This window comes from Dysidea avara, chromosome 5 (genome assembly GCF_963678975.1).
Source record: "Dysidea avara chromosome 5, odDysAvar1.4, whole genome shotgun sequence".
Lineage (NCBI taxonomy): Eukaryota > Metazoa > Porifera > Demospongiae > Dictyoceratida > Dysideidae > Dysidea > Dysidea avara.
This window is the reverse complement of record NC_089276.1, coordinates 21,719,109-21,742,821: the sequence shown is the minus strand read 5'-3', so window position 1 is coordinate 21,742,821 and position 23,713 is coordinate 21,719,109. Positions and strand designations below refer to the sequence as shown.

The window sequence follows — 23,713 nt, the reverse complement described above, 5'->3', positions numbered from 1 at the left end:
AACTAGCTCATTTTATTTCTACTACTATAGTGATAACGATAACATGTCCCCCACTTGTTGATGCTCCTCGTAATGGAGATATTGATTGTTCACTGGGAGATGACGGAGAAGCTAATCCTGGAGACTCTTGCACTTACACATGTGATAATGGTTTTGGACTGCAAGATGGTAGTACCACTAGGACATGTCAGAATGATGGCACCTGGAGTGGAACAGAGCCCAGGTGTAGACGAGGTATATATAGATAAAATTTTTAACTAGGCTGTAGGACCAGGTGTCCTACAGACCATCATAATTATGTATACCTGTGCTGTAAAGCCTTAATAAAATAAGTAAATAAATACTACTCTGTACTAAATATTCATTATGAATTCTTTATACTTTAATATGTAGTGTGTAACCTTCTCACTGCTCCCGATAATGGAATGATTGATTGCTCACTGGGAGGTGATGGTGCTGCTAATCCTGGAGACACTTGTACCTTAACATGTGATGATGGGTTTAGATTACGTGGCAGTGCTATGAGGGAGTGTCAGTACCAACGCCGTATGGGGACATCATGGAGTGGCAATGAAGTCAGATGTGTACCTGGTATGCACAGAATGTTTTGTGAAGCACCTATTTTATTTTATTTTTATTTTTTATTTTTATTAATGCTTTACAGCACAAGTGCTGAAGGTCTGTAGGACACCTGGTCCTACAGCCTGCCCAAAGACTTTAGCTACTTAAGATTGTCACTACACCAATAGTTTAACTTGTAACAATTATTTATCCTAAAAATGGCCAGTGTAATGACCAATATAAAATGTTGAAATCAAATGTGGTAGCTAAGCAATTGCAGCAACTAAAAGTTTATATACATAAGAATTTATACACCACTTTTCATGTGGTTGTAGGTGCAGACAGATTCACAGACATACACACATACAATTGCATGATATGTACAAACCAGTTTCAGTAACCATTTCAGGAATAATTTAGTACGTCTACAGTTAGATTTGTGAATTAAGATTAATCCTTAGTTTTTCTGACACCATAGAAAAAGTAAAATGGGCTTAAATATTTAAAAGACATGCTAATATTAGAATTTCTATAAACAACATTAGAGAGTAATTTTGTGTGAGCCATGTTTGAAAGATGTTTGTTTTATCAGCTAGAAAACAGCATTGCAATAATTGTTCTGACAATTCCTTTTATGCAACAAAACTTTTGATAAACTGCTATTTCTACCTGCAATTAAGTACTTACTGTAAATGTACAACAAGTATTGAAGAGTGTATATTTAAGAAATTTCCACAATTACGTGAAGTTTAAAACAAATTGAACATCTCCCTTACTGGTTATAGAAAATGGTATACTGGTAGTCATAAAACTTGGAGAAATAGATTTGTAGGTTGGGCATCAATGTGATATACTGAAACCACTGTTAAACAATGTAATGATAATGGCTCTGGAGATGTTTTTTGAATTTAATATTGGGCCATTTTCATCTGCAAGATTAGGGAATCTAAGGGTTAATCAATTAGAACTGTAGAAGTGTGTAGTTTGTGAAATTGTAAGATCACTACCATACCTCACCAAGCTATCTGAAAGTTGATAGAATTATTCACATGCTTTCCTCAGTTAGTGTGTGGCACTTGGTGTGATGGGCACCAGTTTGAGTTTGCATGCAGCATGGTGCACGTGCTTAAAACCAGATGATTAGCTTTTGCAAATTGCAATTGATTGTCCTAGATAACTGATTTAAAATGTTCAGTTAACAACATTGTCTTTACCACATGTTAGTAAAATTAAAGTATTGCTCACCTACATGTTAATATGATTTCATGAATTCAAACTATTGGCTTACAATATCATATCACTGATATAGGTATATCAACTTGATACATTTATAGCTTTTGTATTTTTATGCAGACAAAGTCATTGAATAACCATCATATTATTTTTTTTACTGAGACAGTTACAATGTGATGTGTATGTACTGTATATGTACAGGATGAGTATAACATGAAATGATACTTCATGTATATGCTATTGCTATTAGGTCGTGTATGTCCACCACTAATGGCACCAGACAATGGAATGATTGACTGTTCACTGGGAGATGATGGAGCTGCTACTAATGGAGACACTTGTACTGTTACATGTAATGATGGGTTTACTCTACGAGGCGATGCTACGAGAACATGTCGAATTACAAGTCGTCGGATAAGGTGGCTTGGTGATGAAGCTCGTTGTGTACAAGGTATGCATGAAGATATAGTTTAATTAATGTACCTAGGAGATTTGTATCTGTGTGATGATTATAGTTATTGATTCCATAGTTAATACATGTTAAATACATACACTGTTTATGACAGGTTTTTAGACATTTGCCATTTCATAGTGATAATACTGTGTATGCTAGCATAATACTAGTGAACTATCTTACACAGTTGATCTATGTTTTGTAGAATCAGGAATTATGTTGGCATTATGTAAAGCTGAGAAATAAAATATCAAATACTCAATGATGATCATAACAGCATAGCTAGTGTCCAGATTAACTATTAAATACCTCTTGTATCTTTACAGTCACAGGACCTTCATGTAACCCTCTGTCTGCTCCTGATAATGGAATGATTGATTGTTCACTGGGAGGTGATGGAGTTCCTACTGCTGGAGATACATGTAGATTTACTTGCAACGATGGCTTTGAGCTAAGTGGCAGTCAATCAAGAAGGTGTCGAATCCGAAATAATAGAGGCAGATGGACTGGCAATCCAACTACTTGCAAGGGTATGATATAAAGTATTGTATTATTATTATTATAATTATAAATAAAATGCATCATGTACAAGCGCAAGAAATAAATAGCTCTGAATCTATTCTATCAGTTTACTATTAAACTGGTGAATGACAGTTCTGGGGTGAAGCACTATCTAGTACCCAAGAGCTCTAACATCTGACAAAGGGGTACAGTTTGTACCCACATTTTGCCCAATTTCCTACATAACACAATGCCTTTATAGTGTATGTTGAATATCTTGTTTCTACAAAATGACCTAAATAGTTAGACTTCAAGAACCAGGGTTCTATGGGATTTACAGTAGAAAACTGAAGGTTCTGGGCTGTAGTGGTGGAACGCAGCAAGGGTGCTACAGTGAAACCTCTCTTATCCAGGCAGTCTGGTACATAGTATTGTTAATGTCTGTATCTAAGAATACTTGCTAATATGCTAAAGTACTTGACTTAAATACAAGTAATGGTTGACATTGCTATCAGTTAGTACTATAAAGATTAAAGGGTAGAGGAGGAAGTTACTACGGAGCAATCATGGTCACTCCCCTGGGCTGTACAACTGTATTTATTACCCAGCAACCAAGTGGTAGTTATTATTAGCAGAATAAACTAACAGGTAAATAGCAACGTTTAGACTCCCTCCTTGTACTTTCCAACTTCATGTTGGGAAAGGTGGATACAGGCAGACACGAACACAGACACGGGCATTTTCAAAATACACTTTTACATCTATACAGCAGTTAGTTATCATACCTAACATTGTTCTGTACAGTAGTCTTTGTTTCTAGGCCCAGACATGGTCTTTACGTAGCGCTTATCCATTTATAAGTGCATGTGCAGAAGATTGGCTAGTACGCTGCAAGTATTACCATGTGCTGTTGTACATGTGCTCTAGAAATAGTATGTACTTATGTAATTGTAGAGATCCATCCTAGTTTACTGTCGCAGGCCAGATCCAGGAGCTCACAGCTTTCAGCATAAGGTGCAGGTGTTTATACCTCCTAACATCCTGGCTTGCGAGGGGGCATGTGAAACATGCCAGCTGAACGTCTGTCTGAGTCTGTGAGCATGCATTAGATTTCTAGAGTGTGTGAACAACAGTACATGTGACCTAGTCTGGGAAAACTGGTCGTATCGGCTGTTTAAAAGTATCAAGAAATGTCAGTTTTAAATATTTAGTGTGTTGTAGCTTGCCAATGGTTAAGGCTATGTGTACCAAATTTTCACACATTTTACACCAATTCCTTACCTTCCAGAGCATCCAATGCACAAGTAGCCTACAGCTATATTTCGGATAGTTTTTAATCTGAGGTTGACTGTATCAGGCAAGCTTCTAAAGGGGTAGGTGGCAGCAGCCCGGATGAAAGGTGTTTAAAATTGAAGAGGAAGGCATAGAGGCTGTTTAAAAAATTGAAGAGGAGAGCGTAGGGATGAATTAGGCCAAGTTATGGACCATCCAGGTCTCAAAACTGGCTTAAATGAAAAGAAATTTACAGCAGAGGTCTTTATTCAACACCATGGAGCTGTACAGTCACTTACAGCCATCCCCAGGCTGACCAGAGCTCCATTAAGGCTCCACACTGCACGTACAGATCTCCACTGGGCTTGGAAAAAGCAGCCAGCAAAAGCAGATTACTTGAGTCCAGCTGATTTTGGTTGTGAAATTTGATAGTTTATTCATGTAGTTTCATGTTCTTGGTGAAAAATCAAATCTGCTGACATGGGCAATAAGACCAGTTTTCCCAGACCCATGGTATATGATGATACTTTGTAGCATGCTAGCCAATTCTCCACACATGCACTTATAATGGATAAGCGCTACGCAAAGACCATATCTGGGCCTAGAAGTGAAGACTACTGTACAGAACAATGTTAGGTATGAAAATTATCTATTGTATAGATGTAAAAGTGTATTTTGAAAGTGTTGGTGTGCGTGTCCGTGTCCACCCATACCTGCCTTTCCAACTACCCCAACTTCAATCACATACTGTAACTCCTTTGGGCTGTCTGAACAATGGAGGTGCCCAGATAATATGGATAAGGGAAGGTTCCACTGTACTAAGGGCCTGAGGGTTTTCTAAATCCCATAGAACCCATTGGTTCTTTATGTCTAACTTACAACTCGTTATTGTACCTTGAGTTGACAGCTGCTTGTAAACAAGAAATATAGTGTTGCCAGTACAAAGAAACCATTTACTACTCCCTCTAATTTGGTATGGTTGTTACTATCCATTTAAATGCCCATGCACTGTCAATGTTACAGGAAAATAATTGCCATGTAGGCCTGTGGGAATTATGCCTGAATAATTTTGGGAATTTTTGATTGCAGGAGCTATGCTGGAATTATTCTAGCATAATTTGGGAATAATTATTACGAATAAATGAGAATAATACATGAATAATCAGCACATTCAACTAACACCAGACAGACTAAATAACAGAAAGCAATACAATGCAGCCATTATCAGCAGCACCTGAGTGAGTCTTTTCACTGTTGAAGTCTTTTTTCAACTCTCAGCAGCAAATTAAGTTCATTACAAGACTACATAGAGGTGTCCTTATTAATGCTGCAGTATAATAGTTGTTGAACTTTATCTATGAGCAAATTGGATGGCTGCAGGTTTAAGCCTGCCCAGGTCCAGTCATGGATGTTTTTCTTCTTTCTTCAACTTTTGAAACATACTTAATTAAGTTAATGTGTTTGTTTGTTTGTTAGTGAAGAGCAGGCTGTAGGACCAGGTGTCCTACAGACCTTCAGCACTTGTGCTGTAAAGCCTTAAGAAGAAAAGCTAAATTAGCTATATGTGTATAATAATGCAGTTATTGACAGTTACATAAGCAATTAGTATGCACTGTTTTGCTAGACTTTTATTGTATGTGTCAGACTTTTTTGCTATAACTAACTGTAATTCAGTGGGAAATAATGATAAAATCAAAAACATAAAAAGAATAAAAATGAGCATATTGATGAACTTTTAGGAGAAATTCAGCATAGAATAATGATGGAAATTTGGAGCATAATTCCCACAGGCCTATTGCTGTGTTTTGTATTGCTTCAGAGCATGGTCTGTATAGGACATGAGCATGGCACTATGGGATTTACAGAACACATTTTTAGCCAATCAAATTTTGGTATCAAACTAGTTGTAGTCTAGTCAATTGAAACTTGTTAATTTCACAATATACTTAAGATTGAGTTGCTGCCTGAGTAAACAAATAAACCTGTAGTTATAAATAACAAAGAAAATCAATATGTAGTCTACTGTTACTGCAGGAAATACTTTACAATATGTGACTTGGTCTTTATCACCCATGACAGCAGATTTGAATAAACTATCAAATTTCATTATCAAAATCAGCTAGACTTGAGCGGTCTGCTTTTGTTGGCTGCTTTTCCCAAGCACAGTGGCGATCCATACAAACGGTCTGGGGCTTTAATGGAGCTCTGGCCAGCCTGGGGATGGCTGTATGTAGCTGTACAGCTCCACGGTGTTGAATAAAGACCTGTGCTGTAAATGTACTTTCATTTTAACCAGTTTTGAGACTTGGATGGCCCATAACTCAGCCCAATTTATCCCTACGCCTTTCTCTTTAATTTTTTAAACAGTCCCTTGCCTGCCTCCAGCCCCTGCTTCCCACCCTATTTGGAGCTTGCCTGGTAACGTCAACATCGAGTTAAAAACTATCTAAAATGGCAGGAAACTTAAGTGTCGGCTACTTCTACTGTGGATGCTCTTAAAGGTAAAAGAATTGGTGTAAATAAAACGTGTGAAAATTAATAAGTGTAACGTACAGTGTGTGATTTAGCTAGCTGTTTATCCACAACACTGTGGTTAAAAACTATCATAGAAATACTGTATCATACATGACAAATAGTACCTTTAAGGAAGAATCTTAGCATCAAATCTAGCATTAAAAACAAGAAAACACTTACAGAAGGGTGAATATTGATTTTAAAAATGCCAAAGCCCTTCACTTAAAGTTAATTTTTAAGCTCAACTGCAAGTAAAAAATACTTGAGATCCACTCCCTGAATTTGAGGTGTCAGCATCAAATAGTTCTTTTAATTAAACAACAACTAGACTTTTACTGGAAACTTGATTTAAGATAATTATGTTCATGAGTAAAGGCCCAGTGCCTAAAGTATATTTATCCTGTATATGTGCATCCATTACCAATAATGAATATTGCTTATTTTAGGTTGTTTTGATATTGGAAGCATCACTGTTCGGACCATTACTAGAGGTAAGAGAGCTACTGTGATATTTTCATCTCATCAGGATGCCACTTTTACATGCCAGTTAGATAGTGGAACAGCCGTCACTTGTAAGTTGAACCTTAAACAATTATTTTACAAATTTTGCAAAGTATTAATTTTGCCAATTGTGGAACATTTTAAACTACCAATTTTGGAAAGTATGGTAAGTATTAATTTGGCCAATTTTGGAATTTTTAACCAGAAAATCTTGACAGTTTTGGAACTTGCAAAACAAACCTCACCACAATTGGCAAATTGCTTACTCTGCTTATATAGTATAGCAAGGAAAACTCAATTGTGGATATCGGTTTCTGGTATTGGAATTACCATTGTATAAATGGATTAGGAAATCTACAGTAGTAGTGTTAGAACTGCACTTTATTATTAAGAAAATTTGCTACCAGACTTAGAAATTACTAGTAGGGCTAATAAGGATATTTGCTATTATAGTAAGGAAATTACTAGTAGATTATAATGAACTATAAAGCAAGCCAAAACAAAAAGTACTTCTGTATAAAGTATTGCCAATTAATCCTGAGTCAAATATACTCAAAATTGTGCCCAAAACGCTTTCCCAATGTTTTTACACATTGTGCTCTTCAGTATTCCTGTTATGCTTGCATAATGCTCCTAGGTTAACAACATTTCTTACAATTATCTTGGAACATTTTAATCAGTGAATGGTCCATAGAGTATTTCACTACAAAGTGACTGTTCTATTAGAGAGTATTGATCCAAGGAGCTGTGTACAATGCTCTATTAGGGAGTATCGATCTATTGTTTTATAGAATTATGCTCTTTAGTTTGAAATTTACACCTAATATGCTAGCATTATGCTAGCATAGTACTCTAGCCTATTATGCTTTTTATTATGCTGGCATATTTGATGCAGTCCTATTGCCAATAGTTGAAACTTTAACCCACAATCAAAGTTCAATGGCATACTATATAAACACTGGAGGATATTTACTTTGATATAAGTGTGCACGTGCTTCAAAATTGGCAAGGTCAAAGGATGCCATATTTGGCTACTAATGAGAGAGTTGCTTGAATTAGCAACAATTGAAGTAGTTTGTGGAAATCCTTGGGTTGCCAAATTTGGTGATTTGGTGACTTCTAATGATTGTTACCATTTTTGGTAATAATCTAGAAGTTGCCATTTATGTTACTCGCTTGATTCCAAAGTTTGCCAAAAATGATAACTTTTAGGCATATTAAAAGTGGTTCCATTCTTTAATGCTATGCGTAGGTTAAGAATAATCATTACACTTAATAGAGTTTTTTTTGCCTGTCTTTGATTATTGCACATACATAATAATCTGCAACTTAAGTTGGTAAAGCTGCATAACTTCTTCACAAAGTTAATAATAGTGCCAGTACAAACTCTTAATAAAATTTCCTCCATCTCCCTGTGTCTATCACCTGGCAAATTATAGGATTGTATACCATACAATGGTAGTTAACAAATAGATGGATCTAGTTAAATGTTTTGGTAGCTTTAGAGAGTGAACTGATTACTTCAAATTGTTATACCTACTAATGTTCTTGTTAAAACTTAGAAAATACGGTACATAATGTCTTGTACATACATAATCTTTATATTATATAATTTTCTCTAGGCACAAGTCCTCAAATGTACACTGGACTAAGTGCTGGACGTCATTCAATCACTTTGGTGTCCACATGTCCTGGTGAAACCAAAGGAATATCCAACACATCAACTTTCAGGATCCGTAACTAACTGGATTAATAAACTAGTAGTCTGGACTGATATGACACTTGTTATTTAGCTGTAGAAACATTTTTTGTGCTGTCTCTGCATACACAGCTCTGTAGATATAACTATGAAATTGTGTTGATTGTATATTGTTACAATGTTACAATAATTAGTTGCTGAGTATAGGAGCTATATCAAAACAGCCAAGCTGTGAAAAAGGGTTCAACCTCTCCCTCCCTCCCCCCCCCCCCCCCCCCCCAAAAAAAAAATCCTTGGTGAAAACGATGTGAAATCCAAGGTGGCTGCCAAGAAATAGCTGTGATAGTAGGCTAATGACAAAATTTTCAATCACAACAATTCAGGTGAATTTGGTGCTGAATACTAGTGAAACTTAAGTAACACTAATTCACCTGAATTGTTATTATTAAAATTTTTCCACTGATCTACCATCACAGCTATTTCTTGGCCGCACCTTGGATTTCGCATCTTTTTTTATGAATGCTAGTGAAACTTGGAGAAGGTAACACAAATTCACACACCCTTTTTTCATAGCTTGGCTGTTTTGGTGTAGATATCACTTCTTTTTGTATTTGTATACGTATACTCCAAAGCCAGTCTATGGTTGGCTTTAGAGCTTCTTTTACTAGTCTTTCTTCTTTACTACAGAAAAGAGGAAAAGATAAAGAACTAAATTATTTTAATGGATATTTACATTTTTACTTAATTTAAAAAAAAATTAATACTGTATGAAAATTATCATTTGTACTCTCTCTTACAGTTTTGGCTGGCTTGTAGTAGAAATCTCTAATGAGATACGATGATGCAAGGATGCAGTCATCCAATGCATTGACAGGGGTGGATCTAGGATTTCTAACAGGGGGTTTCCAGTGGTAGTAGGACTCAGGTGCTGACAAGGTTTTATAATGCAGTTTGAATCCTGGGGTAGGAGGGATTTTTTCCCTTTTTTAAAACCATTTTCTGTTTCACCTTATTGCTAGCTAGGTTAAGTACATGAACATTTTAAAGTCTCCACTTCAGGTTAGGTAATCCAAAGGCTGCATCACATGTTGCTGTCAGACCTTCAGTGCTGGCCACTGCTCGGGCCACTGTGAAGTGCTAATAACAATAATGTTTGAAATTTAATAAAACGTGATGTTTAAAATGACTATACACATTAGTTTTGGTCTACTGATCCTCACTAATGCCATCGCTTTCTGAGTGTTTCTTGAAACTTCTGCAATGCAGAAATACAATGATGTCTTGACTATAGCTTATCAATTTTACTGGAATCTTAACACTTACAGTACTTACACTATTCTGTATCTAGCTGTGTGTGGTAGACTCTAAGTATGCAATCCGTTAACTCATTATAAACCATATGCATGTTCAGTTAAAAGATCATTGCCTTCCATATTCTATATACGTAGCTAGGAAACTAATAAAAACACTAGGTATGACTTAATTTAGTGCTTAAAACTTTTTCATCTGAGTTAAAGCCTTCCAATAAAATTACTGATGGAAGTCATTTGTAGGGACCCGTCGATTATGCTGGCATAATAATCAGCATAATAGGTGCCTGAAAGCATTGAGCATAAAGCTAGCATAATAGGCAGAAAAGTTGTGTAATACTATAAATTTTTGCTTATCAAAATACATATCCCACAAAAAGATCGATATACTCTAATAGAACAGTCAGTAACTCCAATAAAATTATCAGGTAGCTGACTGTTCTATTAGAGTATATCGATCTTTTCTGTGACATGCATTTTGACAAGCAAGGATTTACAGTCTGTGCTTCAACCACTTACTGCTTTCCCATAAAGTGCAAAGTTATTAGATAAACATGGGAACTGAGGTAAAAATATTGAGCATAATTTGAGCATAATAGGTAAATATTGAGCATTAATTTAAGCATACTAGGTAAATTTTTGGGCAGTGCAGCATAGCATAATAGGTAAATTAATGAGCATAATCGGCGGGTCCCTAGTCATTTGCTGCATTACTTTGTAGCTACTCACTGAACCTACAAAATGATATGCAACTAGGCTACCATAGCTAGTGCTAGCTGACCAATAGTTATATAACTGGATATTAATATTATGCAATTGAAGCTTAATGTGCCATGCAATCTTGCACACAGCATAGGAACAATTCTCAAGTTCTGTACACTTGACCCTTCAAATTCCGAAAACTGCTACTGCATGAAGAAGCACACATACACACTCAAGCACATCACAATCCCATTGAAGAGATTGCATAAGATTTCATCAAAGATTGCTTGGATACACTACTTCATCATCTGATACTTGTTAAAACTGGAAGGAAAGATAAGAAAGGAGAGTAGTAAGTATGTCTCACTGTTACTCCTTTTTATCTCTCACTATATTTGGGATCACATGATACATCTAAGGTGTGTGGCTGCAAATAGTGTCCATTTTAACCCATACTTGATGACCTACTGATGAGTACCACACACTACTCAAGCATATAAAACCAGATGTGAGGGCTCAGTAAGCATATACAGATATAGCATTCTCATATCGTATCAAAGATGCCATTGAAATTCTGTTACCTGGTGGGTGTGAAGAGACCATATAAATGGAGTCATAGAATCACAACAGTATGGATCATTCAAGTCTATAAACATGTGATCAATACCAACAGTGGAGACATGATGATAACAGTTACTGTACCTCATCATCCACCTCACACAGAATGTTGTATCAGCACTAGCTACAAGTTAAGGAAAATGTAAAATATTACCACGACAATAACCTGTCAACAAATAATATGTACTGTAATTACTAAATGGTTTTTCAAAGTATTTTGCATTTACACTTTGAAGATCAGTACAAGCAAATGTTAAATACACATGAAAGTGTGGTCAACATGTTTAGTATGTGCATGAATTTATGACTTGATCTTCAAAGTGATCATAAATTAAATGTAAAGTAATTTTGTAATAAATTTCACACATTGAGGTGCAAGTAATGCATGTATATGGTAAAACCCCATCCATTCCTAGGACTTTAATAAAGTGCTGGCTCATATTACAAAACTACAGAAGTATCTTGGTCTAAATGTATGTGCACCACTAGAGTGGGAGTATAAACAGATGTCCTTGTTATCAAGGTGTCCAGGTATCCCTTTTGAGGAGTTTTGTTGTGTGTACCTACACAGCCACATGTGCAACTTAAATAGAGCTAAGTCCATGCACTACAGTGGGATTCAACTTAATAAAGAAGGTATTACTGAAGAGATGGTACAACATTCACATGAGGACACATGTTATGGTCAGCTGCAGATTTGTAATTTAAAGTCAACCTGTCTAATATGGACCATTTTTTGGATTTGCTAGGAAAAGGTTGATACTTTGGTACTATACATTAATATCCAATTAGAGAAGTATAAATTAACTGCAGCACACAGGTGGTCACTAATACAGGTTGCACTGTACCTAGACACCTTCACTCTGTAAGACAAACTTGGCATGGCCTTGTTGTGAGTGGTGATTGGAGGTGTACACTCCCATACAGCAATAATAGGCTGCCAAATTTCACTGTATACCACAACATAATTCGTTATATCCTTTGAGCCCATTGTGGTCCCACCACAAAAATTTTATCAAACATAGACCATGACCCAATCATTATTTACAAAAAAATTTCAATTGGCATTTGTTTGAAATAAAAAGGATTAACGTTTTCAATACAGTATCTTTGAACCATAATTAAGTAGATATCCTATAATTTAGGTATCAATGGAAAGGTCAATCAACAGTCTTCCATCAGTGAAAATTGTGCTTTAAATGTTTACACAGTATGAAGTTACAGTTGATTTTGTAACTACAGATGGACCAATTTTTCATGGAATATTCAAAATATTTGTGGTCATAAACCAGAAACTATGGGGTGTATGGAGCTAAAAATTTGCATGAGTGATGAGCCCCACAGGTGCACCAAGTTTCATCAAAATCCAAGAGGTGACCCTAAATTCCTTGTTGATTTGACATGGAATAATTATTCTTAAACGACAGGCACTGATTAGAAGTTTAAAACTCTGGGATGTTAATCTTAAGTTTTGCTGTAAGGAAGTGATAGTATCAGTTAGCTGATGAATATTGGTGAGTATGATTTGTATGTTATGCTCTATGGGATGGCTTGTTTGTAGTTAAGGAATAATACTAGCTAATAGCTAGTCAATGGCTGGACAGCTGTGCTGAAGTACACCAAACCCAAAGGATTTTCCGGAAACCTCATGCAGAAACCCCCTAAAACCATCCCTGATTGATGATGCTTATGGTCATCTCAGCATATGATGATTGTTATGGTACTGATTCTCTAACCAGGTAGGAAGTTAATTGATGATACTGACTGCTAAAGCATGTACATATCAACCAGTACAAATGTCATACTGTTTAGCAGGGGTCCTACCTGAAATGATGTGCGTCACTAGAAACCATCATGAAAATATCATACGCTGTGAAAATCACTTTTATGGAATAGTCTTACTCCATTAGCATCAATTGCAGCATTAAAAACAAGAAAACACTTTCAGACATCTGGATATTGACTTTAAAAAAAAATTACCATAACTTGAAATTTTGTCTGCCCGCCTGCCTGCCTGCCTACCTACCTGCCTGCCTAATGCCTTCAGCTGGTATACAAGCATAACTCAATAATGGCTAAGGCTACAAGCTTGATTGTTTCACTGTTCAATGTCACTTCAGCCCAACAGGTGTCTTTTGGCATACCACAGTATGTCGATTAGCAGTAGCACCTGATGACTTCCCCACACTGTAAACAGAAATTGTCTGCATTTTCCATGATGACTGGATTAATTGCAGAGGTACTTCTTCTACTGTCCTTTATTTGTAACACGGTGTAATTGAACATAGCTGAAAGTGAAGCATAATGGTCACTTCACTTTCCAGTCAGTAATTGATAGTTGGGATGCACATTCAGACCGTTCTTTCTTTTATGCGGTACGTATGTGCGGGTTCACCACTCATCAGTTTCTGATCAACCTTGCTAAGCATTCACAGGGTTAATGTTCATCTCTTGCAAACAAAAGGAGTTATAGCAACTGTTAGATGACCTTTACTACTACTACATCGCAGGATTGCAATTGATGGGGCCAGTGGCAAAAAGGAACAAGTGCCATTTGACAATTCAGGTGACCATATAGTGGGCATTAAACAGAATTTTTAGATGCAATTGAAATATGTGACCAGGCCTGTGATAATAGGGCATGTGGGCACATAGAAGTTGCCTACTTTTTCAAACGTTCATCGCCCATAACTTTTTATGCCACTGTGCAATGGCCATGCAACTTTTAGCCTGTATTAACCATTTATATATAATTGACTTTATACTAAAAGTTACAGAATACAAATATTTTATTCCAGCATTGAAATATAGTCTGTTATGTTGTGGGGTGTAGTTTGTGCCCACATGCCCTTAGGCTATTATCGCAGGCCCAGTCACACATTGTGATATTTACTAAAAATTAATTTGAGACTGTCATTGATTAACTTTTAATTTCTGTTGTTTACTTAGTGACAACATTATTCATGTGGCTAAAACAAGCCATTCCTAGAAAATGGAAAATCTAAAATGCTACATGTCCCCATTTTCCACTGACCCCTACAATTACTACTGTACAGTATGTCATGCATAGCTAATCTAATCCAAAACAGCCAAGCTGTAAAAAAAGTGTGCGGCCCTCAGAAAGGCTATGGTGAAAAAAGATGTGAAATCCAAGGTGGCGGCCAAGAAATGGCTGTGATGGTAGGTTAGTGGTAAAAATTTTAATAATGACAATTCAGGTGAATTTTTGTGCCGCTTCACAAAAATTCACCTGAATTGTCGTTATTAAAATTTTTACCACTAACCTACTACCACAGCCATTTCTTGGCCGCCACCTTGGATTTCACATCTTTTTTCACCATAGCCTTTCTGAGGGCCGCACACTTTTTTTACAGCTTGGCTGTTTTGGATTAGATTTCATTTCTTTTTGTATTTGTATACCCCAAAGCCGGCCTATGGCCAGCTTTGGGACTTTTTTAACCTATGTTTTTTTCTTTACTACAGGAAGAAGAAAAGATGAAGTAGATGTACTTTAAATATTTTATCAGTAAATGTACAAATTATATATACTGTATAATACATATGTGACCGGATTTGCGAAAAGGGGTCCAATTTGCCAACTTTGACAATTGATAACTTCAGATTGGAAAGAGCTATTGCCTTGATATTTGGGCAGTGGTGAGCACCACTATAGCTGAATACATGGTGAAATGTTCAGGTTAATAATTATGTTACTTGAACACTGAGTTATGGTCTCCAACATTTACGGAATTGGATGTGTGTGGAAGACCCCTTTTCGCAAATCCGGTCACATATATTGATTACAGAAATCTCCATGGTGGTTTCTTTGTAACTGAACACTCTACAAGGTGACTTCTTCTAATTGCTCTCTCTACAGGGTGAATTGTTTGTAGCTGAACGATCTACAAGGTAACTTCTTCTAGCTGATCTCTCTACAGGTGATGTGTTTGTAGCTGAATTTTGTATAGGTGATTTGTTTGCAGCTGAGCTCTTTACAGAATGGTTTCTTTGTAGCTGAACTCTCTAAAAGGTAACTTCTTCTAACTGATCTTTCTACAGGGCAATTTGTTTCTGGCAGAATTTTCTACAGGGTGATTTCTTTGCAGCTGAACTCTCTACATGGTGGTTTCTTTGTAGCTGAACTCTCTACAAGGTAATTTCTTCTAGCTGATCTCTCTACAGGGAGATTTGTTTGTAGCTGAACTATCTACAAGGTAACTTCTTATAGCTGATCTCTACAGGGTGATTTGTTCGTAGTTGAATTCTGTACAGGTGATTTGTTTGCAGCTGAGCTCTTTACAAAATGGTTTCTTTGTAGCTGAACTTTCTCCAAGGTAAGTTCTTCTAACTGATCTTTCTACAGGGTGATTTGTTTGTAGCTGAACTATCTACAAGGTAATTTCTTCTAGCTGATCTCTCTACAGGGCGATTTGTTTGTAGCTGAATTCTGTACAAGTGATTTGTTTGCAGCTGAGCTCTTTACAGAATAGTTTCTTTGTAGCTGAACTCTCTACAGGGTGATTTGTTTGTAGCTGAAATCCCTACAAGGTAACTTCTTCTAGCTGATCTCTCTACAGGGTGATTTGTTTGTAGCTGAACTCTCTACAGGTGATTTGTTTGTAGCTGAACTCTACAAGGCGATACTTCTAGGTGATTTCTCTACAGGATTCCTTGTTTCTAACTGAACTCTCAACAGGGTGATCTGTTCATAGCTGAACTTTCTACTGGGTGATTTGTTTGCAGCTGAACTCTCTAAATGGTGGTTTCTTTGTAGCTGAACTCTCTACAATGTGACTTCTTCTAGCTGAACTCTCCACAAGGTGACTTGTTTCTAGCTGATCTCTCTACAGGGTGACTTGTTTCTAGCTGAACTCTCTACAGGTGATTTGTTTGTAGCTGAACTCTCTACATGGTGGTTTCGTTGTAGCTGAACTCTCTACAAGGTAACTTCTTCTAGCTGATCTTTTTCACTGCATATTTGTTTGTAGCTGAGTTCTCTACAGGGTGATTTGTTTGCAGCTGAACTCTCTACATGGGAGTTTCATTGTAGCTGAACTCTCTACAATGCGACTTCTTCTAGCTGAACTCTCTACAGGTGATTTGTTTGCAGCTGAACTCTCTACATGGTGGTTTCTTTGTAGCTGAACTCTCTACAAGGTAACTTCTTCTAGCCGATCTTTCTACAAGGTGATTGAGTTTTTTGCAGCTGAACTCTTTACATGGTGGTTGCTTTGTAGCTGAACTCTCTAAAAGGTGACTTCTTCTAGCTGAACTCTCTACAGGATGATTTGTTTGCAGCTGGATTCTCTACGTGGTAGTTTCTTTGTAGCTGAACTCTCTACAATGTGACTTCTTCTAGCTGAACTCTCTACAGGGTGACTTGTTTCTAGCTGATCTCTCTACAGGGTGACTTGTTTCTAGCTGAATTCTCTACAGGTGATTTGTTTGCAGCTGAACTCTCTACATGGTGGTTTCTTTGTAGCTGAACTCTCTACAAGGTAACTTCTTCTAGCTGATCTTTCTACAGGGTGATTTGTTTGTAGCTGAATTCTCTACAGGGTGATTTATTTGCAGCTTAACTCTCTACAAGGTGACTTCTTCTAGCTGAACTCTCTACAGAGTGATTGATTTTTTGCAGCTGAACTCTCTACATGGTGGTTTCTTTGTAACTTAACTCTCTACAGGGTGATTTGTTTGTAGCTGAACTCTCTACAGGGTGATCTGTTCATAGCTGAACTCCCTATAAAGTAACTTCTTCTAGCTAATCTTTCTACAGGGCGATTTGTTTGTAGCTGAGTTCTCTACAGGGTGATTTGTTTGCAGCTGAACTCTACATGGTAGCTTCTTTGTAGCTCTACAATGTTACTTCTTCTAGCTGAAGTCTCTACAAGGTGACTTGTTTCTAGCTGATCTCTCTACAGGGTGACTTGTTTCTAGCTGAACTCTCTACAGGTGATTTGTTTGCAGCTGAACTCTCTACATGATTGTTTCTTTGTAGCTGAACTCTCTACAAGGTAATTTCTTCTAGCTGATCTCTCTACAGGCTGATTTGTTTGTAGCTGAACTCTCTACATGATGGTTTCTTTGTAGCTGAACTCTCTACAAGGTGATTTCTTCTATAGCTGATCTTTCTACAAGGTGATTTGTTTGTAGTTAAACTCTCTACACGATAGATTCTTTGTAGCTGAACTCTCTACAAGGTGATTTCTTCTATAGCTGATCTTTCTACAGGGTGATTTTGTTTGTACCTGAACTATCTACATGATGGTTTCTTTGTAGCTGAACTCTCTACAAGGTAACTTCTTCTAGCTGATCTCTCTACAGGACAATTTGTTTGTACCTGAACTCTCACATGATTGTTTCTTTGAAGCTGAACTCTCTACGAGGTGATTTCTTCTAGCTGATCTTTCTACAGGGTGATTTGTTTGTAGCAGAACTCTCTACAAGGAAACTTCTTCTAGCTGATCTCTCTACAGGGAGATTTGTTTGTAGCTGAACTCTCTATACATGATTTGTTTGCGGCTGAATTCTCTACATGATGGTTTCTTTGTAGCTGAACTCTCTACAAGGTAACTTCTTCTAGCTGATCTCTTTACAGGGTGAATTGTTTGTAGCAGAACGATCTACAAGGTAACTTCTTCTTACTTATCTCTCTACAGGGTGATTTGTTTGTAGCTGAACTTTTTACAAGGAAACCTCTTTTAACTGAGCTCTGTACAGGGTGAATTGTTTGTAGCTGAACTATCTACAAGGTAACTTCTTCTAGCTGATCTCTCTACAGGATGATTTGTTTGTAGCTGAACTATCTACAAGGTAACTTCTTCTAGCTGATCTCTCTACAGGGTGATTTGTTTGTAGCTGAATTCTGTATAGGTGATTTGTTTGCAGCTGAGCTCTTTACAGAATGGTTTCTTTGTAGCTGAACTCTCTACAAGGTAACTTCTTCTAGCTGATGTATCTACAGGGTCACTAGTTTGTAGCTGAATTCTCTACATGGTGGTTTCTTTGTAACTGAACTATCTACAAGGTGACATCTTCTAGCTGATCTTTCAACAGGGTGATTTGTTTGTATTTGAACTCTCTACAAGAAATCTTCTTCTAACTGATGTTTTAACAGGGTGAATTGTTTGTAGCTGAACTCTCTACAGGGTGATTTGTTTGTAGCTGATCTCTATACAGGTTACTTATTTCTAACTGATCTCTTTAATTCTGTTCAGGGTGACTGCTCTATTAGGATGACTGCTCTATTAGAGTATCTCGATCTCGCACTTGCTACACCAAGTTGGATTTCGTGTTATAACTCCGTGGATTTAAGTCTGATTCTTCTACACCATTGAAGAGCCTTTCTAAGATGATAACTCCATCTGTACAGCGATTTTGAAAGCATTACCCCAAGCGGTTTACCTGGTAGGCGTGGCAAGCATAATAATAATAATAATAATAAAATAAAAATATTAAAAATTAGCTAATCTCGATTGCGTAATTGTTACACACTGTTGATTTTTTCGCTGTATCTTCCTGGTTTTTAGCTCGATTTCTTTCAAACCACAAAAGGTTTGAGGTTCAATAGTTAACCTATTCACTCACCGATTTTCAGCTTCTTCCCATACGCGGTTTACCCTGTAGGCGTGACAACATATTGGTGTTATTTTTCGTGCATAATCGCTCATAACTCTTTGTCTGTTTATGGTATTCCAGCCAAAGTTGGTACCGAGATGTGCCTGTATACCCCCCTTCTGTGTGCCAAATTTCAAGGCAATCGGATAACGCGTTCGAGTTTTATAGCAGTTTTTGTAAGTGTGCGACAAGAAAAAGAAAAATAAGAAGAAGAAGAAGAAGAAGAAAATAAAAACGAAGAAACTCAGCCAATTTTTGAAGTCGCATATCTCGGGAACGCGCGAAGCGATTTCGCTCAAATTTGGAATGTAGAGTGCTGCAGTTGGGGGGCATGTCCACAGCAAAAATCGTCTTGTTTCATCAAGGAAGCACAGAGCTACGTAGGTGCGAAAATTGCGTTTTCTTTCTTCCTGTCAATATACTCACGGGTGTTACGCGCCGGCTTCTTGGGCCGCACGACACACTACCGTGTGTCTTGATATGTACCACGTCACAACTTCTTTAAGTCAATCACACATTCATTTTAGACATTTCCATTAGGGAGCAGGAGTCTATTTCTTACATTTACATACATCTTTACAGAAATTATTTTTCATACTTGGTGTATTTTCTACATTACAGGCTATTTGAATTGAGTCCATTAAAATGAAGTTTCAGATACTAGCACAACATTCTGCCATATGGCACACAGTCCATGAAGGAAAACATATTCACATTACTTATAACAACAGACAACTTTATAGCACTATCATGCCAGATGGTGTATGTGTACATAGTAAACTGCCCAAAGCCAAGTCAGATCTACGTGTACGCAATAAACCAGAATGCTACATAAGTTAGGCCACTCAAATACTATGTGAGGCCACTAAAAGCACATGCTACAATAGGTAACTTATTGCCAATTAAAAAAAGAATTTCTCATTCCAGTACTCCCATAATGGCATGAAAATGATTTTGTCATAGTAACAAATTTCATGTTATTTCAGATGCAAACCAAGCAACACAGTTCAAAAATTGTATTTCGCAACACAAAAATTGTAATGGCACAACCGTTAATACTGTGATATCAGTAGGTATGGTTCCAAGTAGCCTACAGAGAGCAAAATACATATTTAAAGTGGGCATGGCATTGAATATCTCCACAACTCACTGATAAATAGGTGGCTTAACGTATGTCCACGGACATTCTTGATAAGTGGGCATGGTTCACCAAAGAAACTGAACTGCTCAAGACTAAATTATGACATGTACATTGCCACAGTGACACCTGCAGGAAATGAATTATCAGTAGTAGTAGTAGTAGAGTAGCGATATATATATATATTTTTTATAGTTATAACACGGTTACGAGGGATATGACAAAAATATATGCACGAGCGCCCGCAGGGCGCGAGTGCATATATTTTTGTCATATCCCGAGTATCCGGGTTATAACTGTTATGTACTACTTTCATTGTCATGTCTACTGCTCCCGGTAGTAATACAGTCGTAAGTAAAACATTGATTGTTAAAGACAACGTTGGATTGTTACCTGAAGATGAACTAGCAAGCCATTATTGTTTACAAGTGCCTGGCTGGTGTCCCTGTGTTAACTGCCGCGACTTTTCACCACCAAGCGTTTCTCTGCTGGCTAAAGACAATGCTAAAGACGATTTGTGCGACATGAATCGTGAGTCATACCGCCTGATGTTGAAGCGAAAGGCAAGTGCTACAACTAGTGCTGTGAACACTGTTGGAGAATGTACAAAGGCTGCTAAGCAGCAAGCCCAGGAAGTCCAAGCGCGTGATACACCCCGATACGCACTCGCTGCCTTGGATCACCCCAAGGATCAACCAGGCAAGAGGTTTCAATTTGACTGTCACAGCGATGATTTACAGATGACCAGTCATTTAGTGAAAATGGTAGTGGCACAGAATTGGTGGCATATGGTTCTACCACAGCTGTAAGTCATAGAAGTTCATTGATTAGCCAAGATCAGTTTGTTACAACGCAACACTTGCCACCCCCTGCTCCAACATTTATCTTTAACAGTTGCAACTTTTCAAGCTGTCCAATATCTTTTTCTGGTTCATATCAAGACAGTACAGATGACATTGATGAGCTTTTAAAAGACATATCAGTTGATCAGCTGTTTGACCCATAAAGGACAATATAGAGACAGTGAGAGACTCTCTATATGATTATATCTATGTGATTATATACAAAGTTTAAATGTACAATTATTGCTTAATAATCAATCAAAATAATTATTTCAAAGTCTAATACAACTATAATTGCCATAGAAACAGGCCTCTTATAAGTATCACCTCCTGGGTTGAACAAGTTGCATAATGTTGTTTACTAGACTTTATGGAATGTAAATATTGGGAGTTTGTTGACTGTTGAGACCTGCACATGGAATGCTGTGGGACACCACAAAGTGTGGTATATCAGTTATATACAACAGTCTGAGCCTTTGATCTGAGGTGTGAAAGTGGTAGACTTTGAAATATTTTGATTGATTATTAAGCAATAATTGTACATTTAAACTTTGTATATAATCACATAGATATAATCATATAGAGAGTCTCTCACTGTCTCTATAATGTCCTTTATGGGTCAAACAGCTGATCAACTGATATGTCTTTTAAAAGCTCATCAATGTCATCTGTACTGTCTTGATATGAACCAGAAAAAGATATTGGACAGCTTGAAAAGTTGCAACTGTTAAAGATAAATGTTGGAGCAGGGGGTGGCAAGTGTTGCGTTGTAACAAACTGATCTTGGCTAATCAATGAACTTCTATGACTTACAGCTGTGGTAGAAGAACCATATGCGGATTCTAGACTATATCAAAACTTTCATAGTTAAGGCGTTTCGGTTAAACGATTACAATTCGCCTAAAAGTCCTTTTGTTAAAAGCAAAAATGCTACTAGGTGAATACATGTCGAGTTAGAACGTTTCATTCAAACCCATATATTTGGCTAAGATAACAGGAATTCGCAACACGTTTAAACAAAAGGCATTTCAATTGCAGAGATTCCAGCAGTTGCTGCAGCTACTAAGTATTTTGCTACTTAAATGCCTGTCATTCGCTGAGATCTTGGCGACCTGCATTTCTTTTATTCAAAGGAAATGCTATTCGCTGAGATCATGGCGACCTGCATTTCTAACCATATGCCACCAATTCTGTGCCACTACCATTTTCACTAAATGACTGGTCATCTGTAAATCATCGTTGTGGCAGTCAAATTGAAACCTCTTGCCTGGTTGATCCTTGGGGTGATCCAAGGCAGCGAGTGCGTATCGGGGTGTATCACGCGCTTGGACTTCCTGGGCTTGCTGCTTAGCAGCCTTTGTACATTCTCCAACAGTGTTCACAGCACTAGTTGTAGCACTTAATTGCCTTTCGCTTCAACATCAGGCGGTATGACTCACGATTCATGTTGCACAAATCGTCTTTAGCATTGTCTTTAGCCAGCAGAGAAACGCTTGGTGGTGAAAAGTCGCGGCAGTTAACACAGGGACACCAGCCAGGCACTTGTAAACAATAATGGCTTGCTAGTTCATCTTCAGGTAACAATCCAACGTTGTCTTTAACAATCAATGTTTTACTTACGACTGTATTACTACCGGGAGCAGTAGACATGACAATGAAAGTAGTACATAACAGTTATAACCCGGATACTCGGGATATGACAAAAATATATTATGCAACTCGCGCCCTGCGGGCGCTCGTGCATATATTTTTGTCATATCCCTCGTAACCGTGTTATAACTATAAAATATATCTAATCCAAAACAGCCAAGCTGTAAAAAAAGAGTGCGGCCCTCAGAAAGGCTATGGTAAAAAAAGATGTGAAATCTAAGGTGGCGGCCAAGAAATGGCTGTGATGGTAGGTTAATGGTAAAAATTTTAATAACAACAATTCAGGTGAATTTGGTACCGCTTGGTCTTGGCACAAATTCACCTGAATTGTTGTTATTAAAATTTTACCATAAACCTACCATCACAGCCATTTCTTGGCCGCCACCTTGGATTTCACATCCTTTTACACCATAGCCTTTCTGAGGGCCGCACTCTTTTTTACAGCTTGGCTGTTTTGGATTAGATTTCACTTCTTTTTGTATTTGTATATCCCAAAGCTGGACATATTAGGGCTTTTTAACCTATCATTTTTTTCTTTACCACAGGAAGAAGAAAAGATGAAGTAGGGTGATTTCTTTGTAGCTGAACTGTCTACAAGGTGATCCTTCTAGCTAATCTCTCTACCGGATGACTTGTTTGTAGCTGAACTCTCTACAAGGTAACTTCTTCTAGTTGATCTCTCTACAGGGCAATTTGCTTGTAGCTGAATTCTCTACAGGGTGATTTGTTTGCAGCTAAACTCTCTACATGATGGTTTCTTTGTAGCTGAACTCTCTATTAGGTACCTTCTTCTAGCTGATCTGACTACAGGGTGACTTGTTTGTAGCTGAATTCCCTACAGAATAACTTGCAATGTAATATAATTGAGTAAATTATAAACGCAGCTGAATGCTTTATTAGGGTGACTGTTCTATTAGAGTATCTCGATCTCGCATTTGCTACAGGTAGTTGCCTTTCGAATCATAACTCAGTGGTTTGTAATCCGATTCTTCTGTACTACTGCAAGGACTTTCTATGATGATTATTCCAGCTACATACTGATTTTCAGCTCGTTGCTCTAAGCGGTTTGCCCGGTAGACACGAAAACTAATAGTTTTTTTA

At 37.4% G+C, this 23,713-nt stretch overlaps 1 protein-coding gene across 1 annotated transcript in view; it reads left to right on the top strand.

Moving 5' to 3' along the window:
• LOC136255113 (uncharacterized) overlaps positions 1-8,941 on the top strand; it is an 81,389-nt gene extending 72,448 nt beyond the window's left edge. The window contains exons 38-43 of the mRNA XM_066047832.1: positions 31-234; positions 394-591; positions 2,045-2,245; positions 2,575-2,778; positions 6,982-7,107; positions 8,659-8,941. Of these exons, the coding sequence (XP_065903904.1) occupies positions 31-234; positions 394-591; positions 2,045-2,245; positions 2,575-2,778; positions 6,982-7,107; positions 8,659-8,780 (1,055 nt within the window). The 3' untranslated portion in view covers positions 8,781-8,941. The remainder of the gene's footprint in view (positions 1-30; positions 235-393; positions 592-2,044; positions 2,246-2,574; positions 2,779-6,981; positions 7,108-8,658) is intronic.
• Positions 8,942-23,713: the final 14,772 nt, after the last annotated feature.